This window comes from Halichoerus grypus, chromosome 13 (genome assembly GCF_964656455.1).
Source record: "Halichoerus grypus chromosome 13, mHalGry1.hap1.1, whole genome shotgun sequence".
In the NCBI taxonomy this organism is placed as follows: domain Eukaryota; kingdom Metazoa; phylum Chordata; class Mammalia; order Carnivora; family Phocidae; genus Halichoerus; species Halichoerus grypus.
Genome location: NC_135724.1, coordinates 30,726,165 through 30,742,460, shown reverse-complemented (window position 1 = coordinate 30,742,460; position 16,296 = coordinate 30,726,165). Strand labels below are relative to the sequence as shown.

The window sequence follows — 16,296 nt, the reverse complement described above, 5'->3', positions numbered from 1 at the left end:
CAAGATCTATTCTTAATGCCACTTTGATTCATCTTCCTCTGGATATTTATAGTACTTTTACCTTTATTATGAGTTGCACTTATATTTTGCTTTCTATTATAGGTACTTGAGGATACTTGTCTTATAACTCCTAAAATACAAACTTCTTGAAGACGAAGCTATATCTGTTACTCACCTATTAGCACAGTGCCTTATCTACTTAAAAAACACCCAAGAGACATAAAGGAGTTTCTTCCTGTAAATGTTAGCTTATCCTCTTTTTCTGGCTTAACAAAAAGTTTCTTCTCCCAGAACACCAATTTGGGTCATATTTTATTGCAAGGACCGATCAGGGTCTGCTTCCCAGGTTGTTAAATCCTAACCAGTCACTCCTCAAGAGAATAAACCATCCCAGATGGTACATGATTTGTCTAGCTAATGGTAGATCTGAGTTTCCATATAGCACAGTAGAGTATTTTGGAGCAATAGGGGATAGAAACCCAGAATGGGATAATGACTTCGCTAACGTCATGTGACTAACAAGGGACAGAACCAAGACTTGAACCCAAATCTTTTGACTCCCATATCCAGTATTTTTGAAACTCGTTCTCTTCTCAGTGTCTTGCATACTGCTATATTATGAGTTACTGAAACTTTCCCTGGCACAGCCCTCACAATCCAGTTACTTTCTCTCTCCCTTTTTGTATGTACACCCTTTTTTTTCTTTTTAAAAACTCAAATAGTTGTAACATGCTTGAGGTTAGAAACTTTTAACTTCTCTGTCTTTGCATTTCCTTCAGAGTTGGTTATTTATATTTCATTTTGCTCTATCCTTATCTATAGCTGAACAAATTTCTCTCCTTCAGGAGTTTTCCTTCCTGCATACTTCAAGTTTCTCAGTTTTCTCCTTTAGTTTCCTGGGCATTTACCATATAATAGAGCTAAAACTCCACACTTAAAATTAATGCTGCTGCCTGACACCTCATTTCAGATTATCTGTAGCTGTTTAACAAACCTGAACTCACTAGCTTAAAAAACAATAATGATTTATTACTTCTTATGATTGATTCTCCAGTCAGGATTTCAGCCAGAGCCCAGCCACATGGCTCTTTTGTTTCCTGTTATGTCAGGTGGGTTCACTCATTCAGCTGTGTTCAGCTGGGGATTGGGTTTGTCTGAAGGGTCCGAAAGTTTTCACACATCTACACTTTGGTGCTGCTCCAGACGGCCTGTGTCCGCTTCTCTCGCTATTCCGACTCTACCCAGGGCTGCCGTTCTCCTGCATGGCGACAGCTGCCCCCCAAGGAATGTGAAAGTGGGGGCAGCAGGCCTCTTAGAGCCAGTCAGAAGGCCAGCCCTGACTCTCAGGGACAAGAGAAGTGTGTACTCTGGAGGAGAGGGATTAAGTGTGGCATCTTTGAAGACTTAACTGCTACACATCTAATATACTCTAGCTTAAAGTTTGAGCTTTCAAGCAAGTTCTGTAAATGTACTTGTGGTATACTTTATTTATTATTTATTTATTTTTTTAAAAGATTTTATTTACTTATTTGAGAGAGAGAAAGTGAGCGAGCCAGAGAGAGAGAGAGCAGGAGCAGGGGGAGGAGGAGAGGGAGAAACAGACTCACCACTGAGTAGGGATCCCCATGTGGACCTTGATCCCAGGACCCTGAGGTCATGACCTGAGCTGAAGGCAGATGCTTAACTGCCTGAGGCACCCAGGCGCCCCTGAACTAGTAGTATACTTTAGTTTAGTTTTGAAATTGTGTTGTCAATTTGCAAGAGAGAGAGAGTGCCTGGGGCTGGGAGGGGAGGGGCAGAGGGAGAGGGAGAGAGAGAGAATTTAAGCAGACTCCCTGCTGAAAAGGGAGCCTGATGTGGGGCTGGATCTCATGACCTCAAGACCATGACCTGAGCTGGAATCAAGAGTCGGAGGCTTAACTGACTGAGCTATCCAGGTGCCCCAGAAGGACTATTTTTCTTAATTCCCTGTATGAAAAATAGAGGAGAGAAAAAGCTAGATAAAAAAGGGACCACATTCTTACTTGGGGGAGGTAGTAACAGAGAGACCTTTCTTTACCAATGTCTCTGGGCCTCAGTTTCCACATCTGTAAAGTGATTGGTATTGAGATAAAAACTAATATAAATTTAATCTATTGTCAGAGATACACAAAGGTTAATTGCTTTCCATATATAAAGCTTATATTGACTATTGCAAAGACTGAAAATAAATGAAACCCCCAGCACCGATGGTTAAATTACAACGGTTGTTTAGAACCAAGAGTTAATGCATGTACCTTTTCTATTCACAGAGAAAATATGAATATGGCCAATAAATTGGTAATAGCGGTGGATGTACTCTTAGACTTGGGAAAGATAATTTTATAAGCATGAACTAACAGAGGATTATATTTCTTGGAAAGAAATATTAAGTCTTTCTTGGGTTTCTGTATTTTAGTTCTTCAGTAAAATGGTAGATAAGATGTAGAAATCCTGGATAAATAGTTACTGTAAATTAGTTTGGCCTTCATTGTTACAAACTCTTTTGTACTAGGATAGATTCTTGATAACAAAATAGTATTATTATCTAAAATCAAGGCCATAAAGGGGTGCCTGGGTGGCTCAGTTGGTTAATCATCTGCCTTCGGCTCAGGTCATGATCCCAGGGTCCTGGGATTGAGTCCCGCATCGGGCCTCTCCCTCTGCCTGCCACTCCTGCTTGTGCCCTCTCTCTCTCTCTCTCTCTGTCAAATAAATAAATAAAATCTTAAAAAAAAATAAAATAAAATCAAGGCCATAGCAGCATGAATATGAATTAAGAGCAAATATCTGGATGACTCCAGCAATGTAAAGACCACCAGCGTCATCCTAGACAGGTAATAGTGGAGACTTAATACAGCATGGATATTTATGTAGACAAAATTTTATAGATCATATCTCAGCGCTCCATTTTACAATGAGAGATAATCGTGTCTGGGACAACAATAACCTTATTTATTTGAACTTTTTATTTCATACAGTGCTTCACTGTTTTTTAACGTTATATAATCTTTACTATAACCACAAAAGTGAGTTTTAACATTCTCCCCTCTTAGAGATGAGAGGGCTGAGCCACATAAAAAGTTGTTTCCTAGCTTATCAAATTCAAGTCTTTACCAGAATATCCCACGATATTCTACATCCTAAGAAATGAACTTGAAAATGCTCATGCTATCTTAGGTTTCCTTAAATATGTCACCTCTGCCTATACTCATTACCTGTGCCTATACTCTTGTGCAACTGAAACAATATCAAAATCAGAGTAACCCAAGGATGTTTAATGTCATTGGAATTTGTTTAGGCATTGAAGGTTACAAAAGATACTAAATACGGTTTTAACTTCATCTAAGTCTTTTCAAATTATGAAATTATAGCAGCATAGCTATTTTTCTTTTTAAAGATTTTATTATTTTATTTTAGAGATAGCAAGCAAGCAAGTGAGCATGGGGGGAGGGACAGAGGGAGAAGGACAAGTAGACTCTGTGCTGAGCACAGAGCCCAATGCGGGGCTCGATCCCAGGACCCTGAGATCATGACCTGAGTCAAAATCAAGAATTGGACGATTAACTGACTGAGCCATCCAGACACCCTGAAGCATAGCTATTTCTTAACTAATCTCTAAAGTTTATTTTCTCTTTGAAACTCACACTTCTAAATGCTGTATATTTTCTAAGTAGTGACTATTTATTTTCTAAGTAATACTTAGAATAAATGACATGCACGTGCAAATCCAGATGACCAACATCTGGTTTTTTTGGTCACTCATAACATTTACAATAAGGATGTATACTGCTAATTGATTTAGGCTAATTTTAGTGCATTCCTATTAATCACTGTGGATTGTAGGACAATTTTCTAAAAATGGAGGTAAACTGATTGATACATGTTAACAAAAATTATAGTTGTTTCAGCATAAAAGAAAGTATAGTCTAAAAGAAGACTACAAAATTGCCACATACAACTGTTATGTTGCAATGCTGAAAAGACTTATTTTCTTCGATCATACCATTCCTTAGGAAGGGTAGAGATTAAACACTGCAATATTCGTTGCCTAGCAACACCCACCTATTAGTGATACAAATTTTCCACAGAAAAACACTTTTATTTAGGTCATTGTCTTTGAGATTGCATCATCAGAACTCTTGTCCCCACTGAAATGATCTTTAAAGGGCTTTCTAGTCTTGTCTGCACAGAAAGGTAGAGGTCACTTAGTTTGGGTCACTTACTGCTCTAAAACTAGCCTTTGGATGGTAATCTGTCATGCAACAGCCCGCTTCTTCCCTGTTTCTGCTTTGTCCTGTCTTTCTCTCTCTCTACTGATTGATGATAAAGGGCTGGAGAGTGAGGTGTGGTTTCCATTCATCTTAGTACATATTAATCTAATTAACTAAATCTTGGTAGATTAATCAGCGTTAGAGATATATTTTTTGTAGACCGAGAGTTAAAACATAAGAACAGATGACGTTCAGAAAGTTTACCCAAGTTCCAGCTCAAGATACTGAGAACACGTTACTGCTTTACATTTGGCAAGAATCCTTAATTAGACCCTGTGGTGTTCAAGGGGGAAAAGCACAGGTCCAAGCAGAGGGGCACATGAATGTGCAGTCATATATTATGTGCCTTTAACTGAAGAGAATTCAACTATATATACTTGTGGTGATTTAAAAAAGATAAAAAAAAAAAAACAAAACAATGAAAGGAGACAAACAATGTGGTTATTCTGCCTGATGTTTTTCCTGAACAGCATATGTCCTAATAAATGTGAGAGGAGCTCCTTCAGGGATGTTTCAGATCCCAGGTGTCTCCCATGACATGACATCTTGCCATGCTGAATGTGATTCCAGTTATTGAGGATTCTCGTTTTTTTGTACAACGAGGCTTCTAAGTGCAGGCCATCCATCTGCCCCATCTGCTGCTCAAAAAACCAAGTTTTTTTGCATCAGTATTAAGGGAAAAGCTTCCTGTTCTGAACTTTTGGAGAGATGACTATATAGAATGTGTTGCCTTCTGATGGCTTTTTTCGAGTAATTTTGTTTATGTTCCTGTTTTACCTTTATGTGCTGACCCTAACACCTCAACCCCGTGTAGTATGTTTGCACTGTAACTACTCTACTCTCTGATCTACTTTGAGAGCTCATAGATGCAAAAGATGCCCTAGGAGAAGAGAATAGAGTGTCATTTCTGAGTTTATGTTATATGGATCTTATTTTACCATTAGGAATAAAAAACAGCAGTGTAAAATATTTAATTGAACAAAACAAAAAAGTATTGAATTCTTTAGCCAAAGAGAAATTTTTCTCAAAAACCAAGCTTTTTTTTTTTTTAATTTAGTAAATAATTTTCTAAAGATGTAGATGATTCCCAGACCAGTGGCTTAAATAAATATTACAATACCAGTATATCATACAAAAGTATTTTGTATCATTTTGTGTCCCAGATCTATTCCTAATTTATCTGAATTATCCTAGGAGGAATAAAAATTAACAACAACAAAAAAACAATAATAATAGTAATAATTGCAGCCTATTGAACACTTATATGTGCCAGAAATTACATAAAGAGCTTTCTCTGCATCACCTTGTTTAATCCTCACCCCTGTGAAGTGGGTGTATCACCAGGCCTGTTTTACATAAGAGAAAACCAAGGCTGAGATTAAATAACTCATGGTCTCAGAGCTAAGAGAGGACAAAAGTCCAGATTCAGACCCAGGCCCTAGGTTGTAGAAATAGACAGTAGTTTCTAAATCATGTTTTTCTTGATATATGTATTTAAGCTTTTATTAGAGATGAGTGGATTTTGGTGTGAGTAGCGAGTTTTAAAAAGTATACTTGTAAATTGAAAAAAATGATCTTTTAACTTTTCTCTCCTTAATGTTTCATCCACCCCCAAAAGAAAAAAAAAAAAAATCAGTTGTGCAAACAACCAAGAGAGTGTGATTTAAAAAGGAGTCATTGAGAACAGTTAATCCCAGATAAATATGATAAATGTGGGATAACATTTATTTTGCACATTGGCCACAAGCCAGTCTTGAGTTTTATTGACGGCCGCGTGCTCTCAGGTCACTCTGCAGTCCGCCAACACTGCCGTGCGAGTAGCCGGTAGAACCAGCCACGTTTAAAAACATCATACAGGCACTTGGGACATTACAAATGTTTTAAAGTCTACAGAGTAATTACTGTAATAGCAGCAGTCAGCAGAATGCCCCATAATTTTCAGCTAAAATGTCCTGCAGTTTATTTTTTATCTGTAGAAATTTAATTTCCTTGTCTTCTGTGGGGCAAGTTTTCAGTCACAAGTATAATCCACCGTAAGATTTGTCTGTTTGCTTCATTAACTGCTTTTAGGAAAGTTAGTTGTCATACTGTTGTTTTCCTGCCCCTCTGTTGTATCAGACCCTTTTATATAAATTCATCAGATGTATAGGGAGTTGAACATTTTGGGACTGACTCTGCTACATAGTATTACTGATTTTTTTCCCCCGCAGACAGACTCTCAGAAGTATTCAGGCGATCTATTAGAGACCGTCTGTTCCATAGCAGTGTTTCTCCCACACATACAAACATACTTATCCACATGTGTGGTTTTCCTCGTTTCCAGGATATTTAGACTTCCTAGCATGTCTGTGAGGACCCTCCACAGTTTGGCGCTAACCCGCATTTTCAACTTTAATCATCTTCCACCAGCCTACAAAAAGAGCCTTCTCTGTAGCTCTGCTGATTTACCCCCATGGCAATTTCTCATACTGAATATTTTCCCTCAAGCCCCCACAAACAGTCCACCTTTGCTCGTTGTCTGGAATGAGTTCCCTACCCATTGCCCAACTCTTGAATGTGCTTGTGTGTATATGAGTGGTGACCCTGTTTTTGTCTTCAGGCTTTTTTTATCTCGAGTATCCTGGGGACTCTCACAGAACCTGAGCTGTTCTGGCACGTAGTAGGCACCAAATGAACGTACTGATTTTATATAAGTGCCAGGGACCATTTGAGAAGTTTATTTTTATTTCCTCTGATGTTGTCACCTAGAAGATATTTAAACAGCTTCTTAAATCAGAAATTACATTCCTCTTAAAAGCATTAAAGCTGAATCTTACCATATTCTTGCTAGAATCACCACTTTAAATTGTATCAGATTAAAATCAGTCAACATCTTTCACATTTTTATACATATTCGTGAATGTACACACACACCCACAAATAATTGTCAGTGAGGTGTTTTTTTTTTTTCCCTTCATGTTTTTTTCTTAGAGTGATAATGAGGTGAAGTTCATGGAAACAAAATTATGTTGCCCATGTCCAGCATTTTTATTTCCTCCAAGATACTGCCCGCATATATATATATATATGTATATATATATGGCACATGAGTTATGGATGACTCAGTTATGTTCACCCAAACAATCAAGAGTTGTCCATCCTGGGCGCCTGGGTGGCTCAGTCGGTTAAACGACTGCCTTTGGCTCAGGTCATGATCCCAGGGTCCTGGGATCGAGCCCCGCATCGGGCTCCCCCTGCTCTGTGGGGCACCTGCTTCTCCCTCTCCCTCTGCCTGCCACTCCCCCTGCTTGTGCACACGCTCTCTTCCTCTCTCTCTCTCTGTCAAATAAATAAATAAAATCTTAAAAAAAAAAAAAAAGAGTTGTCTGTATTGAGAAAGTGGTGACTGGCAGCATCTGTACATGTTAAAGACAACCATTAACTGTTGCAGATGATTTTTGTATTATCTAGCTCTCAGAAGCAATGGGTAGCATTCTCTGAATTTCACGGAATGCTAATTTTGAGAGATAATGAAGAGAGGTGCAGTGTCACACATCTCTTTATAAGCAATATCTGAGGTACCTGTGAGGGTGCCTGCACAAAATAGGTACTAAAAACATTGGTTTCTTTCATTTCCCCTTGATATTTTAATATCAAACACTGTTAATGTGTTGGCCCCCACACAACTCCTGACTGGGCTTCCTTGTTCTTTCAGGAGTACTGTCTTTGATTTGATTCCAGATCAGTTCTGGAATGAAGTGGGTGCACTCTGTGGAATAAGCTACAGCTTTTTAGTCACTAAAAATATCATGCCAAGAACTAAGCCATTTCTTAAAACTGTAAACTCTGTTGTTTATTTTTCTTTGTGAAATTGAAGTTAATTGCTTTCTACTTGTTTATCTGTTTTTGATTTTTGTAGTACTGGAGAAAATGAAACTGGACTCGGCACATCAGGATGTTTGGCTCTGTAAGAAAACTACTTTAGAAGCAACCTCTGTATAAGGAAGACTTCAGAGTAACAAGGAAGAGAACATTTGATCTTCAAGATACCATATATCCTAAATGTTACATGGTGCCTGAAGTCAGTTTCTTTGGATGTCATTGCTTAAATATGGTCTTGAAGGGTTTGTTTTGAAATACTGTATACGTTTATTTTCAAATGTACACATTGTTAATAAGCTAAGAAGTGAGAAATTTATTCCAGGATCATGTACATATTATGAGAGTTCTGGAAGAATTTTATGTTGAAATAGTAAAACATTTTAGTTTTTGAGTTTGAAATGTCCTTTTTTTTTTTTTTTTAAATCATCTCTTCACATCAGGACAGTAGTTATGAATTTGGATTGTCTCAGTCAAGAAGGCTTTTTTGGTTTGTCTCTCCCTCCCCACTTTCCCTCTCTTTTTCCTCACACTCATGTTTGTTTTTGCCTAAGCTGCAATACTTAAAGTTTTACATATTGTGGCTCATTCTTTTACAGTTCAGCAATTACTACGTATACTTCAAATAAGACAGTCATTTTCTCTCACTTTTAATTATATCTTATTTGAAAACTATGGTTAGTTTACAGTTCTCCTACCTTGTAAGTACATAAAACAGGATATGCATATGTAGCCATCTGAATTACTGGCCAAAGGTCATAGTGACAGCCGCTTTCAGTGTTGAGCCCAAGATATTTTTACATGTACATGTAAGCATAAATTGTCTTTCTGCAATAAATACATTTTTGATGCAAACTTACTTTTCAAAAGGTTTTTGAAATACCTTTACTAGACCTGCTAATGTAATATATCCTTTCTGATTTAAGCAAAATGATTTCTTGTCTTTTAAGACTTTTAGTCCTGCTAATCCATCTAGCCTTTTTGCCTCATGGAACTTTGGGAAAAGAACACGTACGAAAACAGAAGAGCAACATAATAATAATCTTTACAGATTAATGTGTGGCATAGTCATGTGACTTTTTTTGGAAGAAAAACAGTATCTCATTCTTTCAGTGCTGAATAAATATTAAATATCCAATTTCAGAGAATGCCATTAATTACAGTGTTTGTCACCACATTTTTGTATCTGGGAGTTTGCCCCTTTAGAGTGGGGTTACCAGCTGGATAGCAAGCACATAATTAGGAGATGACCTAGAGGCACATGGAGTGTGGTTTGTGTAAAACATACATGCTGGTTTGAAAACCAGAAAAGATGAAAAGATCTCTTCAAATCATTGTAAGAGAGTTGATGCCCATGAGCTGGAAGCTCCATCCTCTATCTTGCTTTTTCTGTGCTTGATGTGTTTATATCACTTTCTGTTGCCGAGAAGTTTTGAATCTGTCTGTATTCTCATTCTTTGAGTCCTATTTCTGTTGGCTCTGAAAAATTTTCTTGAAATGGCCCTGTTGAAAGTGGCCAAACTCCTGAACTCTTACAATTCTTTTTTTTTTTTTTTTTAAGATTTATTTATTTTTATTTGAGAGAGAGAAACAACACATGCATGCGCGCGAGGAGGGAGGTGCAGAGGGAGAGCGTTCCAAGCGGACTTCATGCTGAGCGTGGACCCCGACTCGGGGCTCAATTTCAGTACCCTGAGATCACAACCTGAGCTGAAATCAAGACTCCAATGCCCAACCAACTGTGCTATCCAGGTGCCCCTCTTATAATTCTTTATAGTTTTTTTAATTGGCATTTAATAAAGGTAGGTATTTTTGTTATACTTGCATCTCCCATTTCAGAGGTTTGGCAAACATTTTCTGTAAAGGGACAAGATAGAAAGAAATATGTTAACCTCTGAAAAGCATATAATCTTCATTACAGCAACGATTCAACTCTGCTTTTAGAGGATAAAAAGTAGCCAGAGACAACACGTAAGCAAATGGGCTTGGCCAGATTTGACCCTCGGGCCTTAATCTGTTGACCCATTTGAACTAAGTGTAAGACAGAAACTATCACCTTACTCATCTTTATAAACTCCACTGCACTTTGCATAGATAGTAGTATGTTTATAGTAGGTCTCTATGAATTATTTTGGACTAACATAAAATTCTATAAGGGCCAACACCGACAACTGTTAAGGAGAGTTGATCATGAATAACCTTGTATTTAGTGCAAACTTGGTAAGAATTATAAGGGAAACAAAGCTTTCTAAGAAGGAAGACGGGTATTGGGTGAGGAAAGAGCGTCTTTGAAGACAGTGGCCATGGTTTTGCTGAGAGCATTTTGGCTATGGTTGGTGAGCCTACATCAGAAAGAAAAGTGATTTATCAGTCTCAATTTCTGTTGCTCAAAGCAACCTCTTTGCTTCTGCTGTTTTCCCCAAACTGTTCAGAGATCTTTCTTTACAGTGTAGTCTGTATGTCTCTTTATTGTCATTGTCTTTCACATTCTGTCAGTGTTTGTTTTGACTTTGAGAAATGTGTTTGTGAGGACATGGTGCTTTAATTCAAAAGTGCAGGTACCATGGTCATGTACTATAAGTATTCAGAGTGAGATTTCTGAATAGCGGAGAAGATGTTGATCGCAGCAGCTGGGAGTAGGGCTGCAAAATGAGGAAAGAAGTAAAGTGTGATTCACATTCCTAAATAAAGGGTTGATACAACCCGATTTCTGCTATTCTCTATACACTAGGGTTAAATGTTCCCAGCTCATTTGTATTACAGAGTTTTCAGTTGAGTGTGTATTGTACTAACAGCAGTCAATATTATTTATAAGGCCTTACTGTTACATATTAGGACTCTGCTAATTGCTTCATATGCTTTATCTCATTATTCTATATAACGGTCCTATGAGATAGAATTGTGTCCCCATTTTCCAGAATTTTAAGACAATTGAACCATCTGCCCAAAGTTAGGTTGCAAGTGAGAGCAGAGTTGGGATCCGAAGTTGAGTTACGCAGATTCCAGTGACCACAGTTTTGACCATCAGATTCTCCTGGCCTTCATTTCTCACTGAGTCAGTGGTGACAGCCCTGTCTTCTAGTATGTGCACATGTGTGTATGTGGCCCATTAGACTTGGATACCCCCAAAACAAAATGCCATTTATTTGTTTGTTCATTCATTTATTGATTTATTGACTGTCATGAACAGGATTACCAAAGATAGAGGCAGTAATCAATAAAAGAAATTAAAAATTCCTGAGAAAGTAAATTGAAGTGAATTTCAAATTTATAAGAAATGGAGTTGTATCATCATACCACATATTCATACTTGCCTTGGCATATGTCATTCAGGAAAAACATATAGATTATATAAATCTTAACCATGCAGCTGTTAACCTACAATCATGATGTACTCTGTATCTTTGCACATAGACCTAATATTGCAATTAAAAAAAAAAAAGCCAGATTGAGACTTAGAAAGATTTAAAAAAAAATAAATTGCAGAAACAGAATGGACTATCTATAATTAAATACAGAAAAATATATTGGTTTGCTAAAATAAATAATTTGATATATTAACATTTCACCATAAAGAAGACATACTACCTGGATGGGATCCTGGAAAAGAGAAAGGACATTAGCTAAAAACTAAAGGAATCTAAATAAAGTAGTACTTTAAAAAAAAAAAAAAAAAAAAGGAATGAGTAGCCTCAGAGGGTCATGAATGTCCCACCTGGATGACCACTTAAAGAAACTGAACTGCATCAGAAGGCGATCTTCCACCTGAAATTATTCCTTAACCTCTCATCTTTTCTGACCTTGACATTTTTAAAAGTACAAAACAGATACTTTGGATGTGTATTAATTTTCCTCAAGGTTGATTCATTTTTGGTAAGGATTCTTAAATAATACTGTGTTCTCAAGGCATCTTACCAGCAGGCACAAGATGTCAATTTGTCCTATTCCTGGTGGTGGTAACTTTTATTCCTCGGTTAAAATGGTTTCCAGCTTTCTCCATTCTGAAGTTAATTTGTATTTGACACATAAAATAATAAGCAATTGATAAGTATTATGAGGAGACATTTTGAAACTATGTAAATATCCTGTTCTTTACCACACTTTTACCCACCAAGTTCAGCATGGATTGATGATCCTTGCCTGAATTTATTATGGTGAAAGCCAAATAGTTTTTGTTTTTTTTAAACTCCCTTATCCTGCTACACTTGTTAGTGTTCTACTGTAAGATAGAACTCTATTTCTCCTTTAGTTACGCATTCATTTGCTTATATTAATATGGATTTTTATTCTATTATACAGAGCATTCCTGTATCGTTTGATCCCCCAGAGCTGACTTGTCTTCAAGCTGGTGGCTGTGTCTTCTGACATAGTCCCAATATTCTTTGAGCCCCTTTTTACTTTTTGCACAAGATGTTCCAGGTTTATCATCTAGTTGCTCTGCCTCAGCCCTGAAGTCAGCCACTTCTTCAAGGAGCCCTGGTTCTTTCCTGGTCTGATCTTAGCAGATAACTCCCCAAATAAAGTACCTGATTTTTCTAAAATAGAAGTTAATTTAGCAGCCTAGTATTGCCATTCTAAAACTCCGGAGTCTGAATAGGGCGATATGGATATAAATAAGCTCAAAATAGAGTAATCCATATCTGAATGAACCATAGAATTTAACTTGAATTTAGCTGTGTCTTCATTTCTCAGCTTTAGATCATCACCACCACCATCTGCCTTGAGACCATGAGGACTAGTCTTATGATTATGCTCTTTATCTCTGTTGATGTTAGTCACCACAAGAGACTCAGACCTCCCTAAAGTCATTCCTTATACCCGAGTCTTTACAGCTTTATACAACCAACCCCCATCTCCCAAACCTCTGGACTCCCATGGGCCCTCATCAACAGAATGAATCGATGAGCATCAAAGATTACTGTCTGTGCTGTATAACTAGATACTGATGTATATATTTTTTTCTTTTTTTAGAAGAAAAAAATGTAAACCAAGTTTCAGGAATTCAGTAAAAAGTAAAAAAAAATCTCAGAGCATATCCTAATGTCTCTATACCTTCAGCCACATTCTCTTTGCACAGCACTGAACAATGACTGTTATGTTCATAATCATGATCTTTTATAAGATTACAAGTCATCAAAGAAAAGAATCATGGTTAGTTAACTATACTGAATACTGGATGGTTAGTACAGTGTCTAGCTCAGTGTTTCAAAGGTGAGCAAAATAATGGTTAATTCTCAGTTAAGATAATAGAACTTCCAACACCAACTTTAATTTCACTAAGTTGGATTCTTGATCTAACATTCTCATTTAAACCTAATACAAAGAGAACTGACTTTGGCATTTAAAAAAAAAAAAAAGCTGGACATAAACTTAGCTTACAAAACTGCAATCCCACTCTTAGACATCTACAAGAGAATTGAAAACATGTCCACCCAAAGACTTGTACATAAATATGATTCATAATAACTCTCAAAGTGCTCAAAGGTCCATCAACTGGTGAATGTCTAAACAGAACATGATACATTCATACAAGGAGGGGGATACCATTAAGCAACAAACAAAAACCCCGCTTACACGGCAACAATATGGACGAACCTCAGAAGTGTTACACTGAGTGAAAGAAGCCAGACACGAAATACCACATAGTATAAGCTTCCATTTCCAGAAACTATATCTTCAGAGGCAGAAAGCAGATCAGGGGTTTCCAGGCACTGGGGGTAAAAACGGGAATGGACTACAAAGGGAGACTGAGGGAAACTTCCCGCAATAATAATGTTCTAAAACGATTTCGGCGATGGTTGCACGACTCTGTTTACTAAAACCCACAGAATTGCGCTATGTAAATTGTACCTCCGTAAAGCCTGTGTTAAGGAAAGAGATCCGAAGCAACTCAAGTTCTAAGGCAAGGAAACACTGGCTTTCTAGTTAACAGGAGGGGCCAGATGGAGGGTGGGGGAAGCAGACAGGCTCCAGCCGGGTCTCCGCCTCCGCCCCCGCCCGGCAGCCGGAAAAGGCGGCTCGGCAGCGACTCCTCCCCAGGCCGCCGCTCCCACCACGTGTCTGCCTGGGCCTCGCCCGAGTCTCCGGTTTCGACCAGGCTGACGTCGCCGGTCCTGAGGCTCCGAGACCCTGGCAGACGCCACCTCTTCCAGCTCTGCTTTCCGAGTCCCAGAAACGGAAGCGTTGCATATTTCCAGCTTTCCAGCACGGCCGGAGGGAAGGGTGGAGCAGCCCAGGCCGCCTCGGGGGAGCCAGAGGAGCTCGCGAAGCGGTGGAGGAGCCCGCGAAGCGGTGGAGGAGCCCGCGGCCTCGGTGCAAGGTCGCCGACGCCCACAGACGCCATGACCTGACCATTTGGCCCAACTCCGTGCAAGATAACACGTTCGGCTTGCTAAGGAGACTTAGATCTTGAAAGACAGTATGGTGCTTTAAGTCTATACGTTATTTGAGATGTAGAGTCTTCAATTAAGAAAATGCTTGAGACTGGAGAATAGAGTAGGAGGCAGAAATCAAACAAGAGGCAAAGTGCAGGATATAAGCAGACACCTCCAAACTTCTGAGCAGCTCTCTGGGGGCCTTTCTCCCTTGGTCTGGAGCGAGGAAGCACCACCTCTTTTGCCATAAGGAGGAGGATAACCTCTCTTTGAGCACTGCACTCCCTTCAAAAAGGTAACCCCGTTAGTCCTTTCATAGACAACAAGTGTGGGTGGTGAATTGGTAGTGAGTGGTTAATACCAGTTCTGTAAATTGCTGCTTCTTTTTTAATAGGTTGATTTATTTGAGAGGGAGAGAGGAGGGGCAGAGGGAGAGGGAGATAATCTCAAGCAGACTCCTCGCTGAGTGTGCGATCTGGTCATGGACTCAGTCTCACGACCCTGAGATCATGACCTGAGCCAAAACCAAGAGTCAGACACTTAACAGACTGAGCCACTCAGGTGCCCCTGCAAATTGATGCTTAAGTAATGAGAGGAGAAATCCAAATTGGTATTCTGGGACTATTGTAACTCTTTTCTCTGTTCAGGTGAGGGAATTTCTGTCCCTCCCCAAAATATATGCTGGGAATTTCCAGTGATTCTAATCCATTTGGTAGAGTTACTGCTGCAGTAGCTACATCCACTGCCAGGTAGAGGTTTTGGCTTGTCTTTCCTTAGGAAAAAAAACCCCACATATACCTTGCTGCCACTGAACCAGCAGAATGAACCCTCAAATATCTGGTGCATGTGTACAGGCACCTAACTCACATTTCCTTAAGAGCCTCTCTCTGAATCCAAAAACTGCTTGGAACTTGTTCTCAAATGTTACTACACGTTCCTACGAGAGCATTTGTATGCCAGCCCACTGCAAGGGAATGACTCACTTCTGCCACACCCACCCACAGTACTGGTCCTTATACCAGAAGCTCAGTAGTGAGCCCCTCAGACATCAGTGCCGTCCTATTTAGTCTGTCCCAGGACGAAAGGCCCAGAAAATGCAATTATCAGCATCAAGTCCAGATATTTCTTCCTATCATGTCCTTACCCCCCTGGATGCTCTTTCTCAGCCTCTTTTGTGGGCTCTTTCTCCTCTGATCAACCTCTAGATACGAAAGGACCACAGTGCTTGTGGCTGGGACCCTTTGGGCTTTCTGTCTGCACTTCCACGAGTCATCCCGTCCAGTCCCGTGGAGTTAGATGCCAGTTACGTGCTGATGCCCGGGGGCCAGCTTGGTGGGTGGGCCAGCTCCGCAGCTGCACAAAACTCCACGTTCAGAAGGGCCCCGAGCTAGTTTAATGCTCTGCTGTTGCCATGTTAAGAGCCTTAGTAATTTCATCTTTGAGCTGGTTTTTTTTTTTTTTTTTTTAATATCAAAGAAACACTCTTAGTATGAGCTGGTGTTTTTTGACTGAAGTCTGTTGGTACAAGAGCAGAGGAGATACGGTTATGTGTGTACCTCTCGCTGTCCCTTGCCCTTGCTCCTCCATTAGCATTTACAGTGGGGGTGAGCACAGAACTCGGGGAGGCCCACAGGACACGGGGAGAGGGGATCCAAGGAAACTCAAAGAGAGAACAAGGTAATTGTGTTCACGTCTGTGACCAAAAGTGGGGACACTGACAGCTTTAAGAGGCCATGCTTTTCATTTGAACCAGAACCTACTTTGAAAACAGA

General features: G+C 39.2%; 1 protein-coding gene across 3 annotated transcripts in view; it reads left to right on the top strand.

Annotated features, from left to right (window-relative positions):
- PIK3C3 (phosphatidylinositol 3-kinase catalytic subunit type 3) overlaps positions 1-9,005 on the top strand; it is a 140,971-nt gene extending 131,966 nt beyond the window's left edge. For all 3 annotated transcript variants that reach the window (XM_078060394.1, XM_078060393.1, XM_078060392.1), the window contains one exon: positions 8,191-9,005. In XM_078060394.1, coding sequence (XP_077916520.1) covers positions 8,191-8,205 — 15 coding nt within the window. In that variant the 3' untranslated portion in view covers positions 8,206-9,005. The remainder of the gene's footprint in view (positions 1-8,190) is intronic.
- Positions 9,006-16,296: the final 7,291 nt, after the last annotated feature.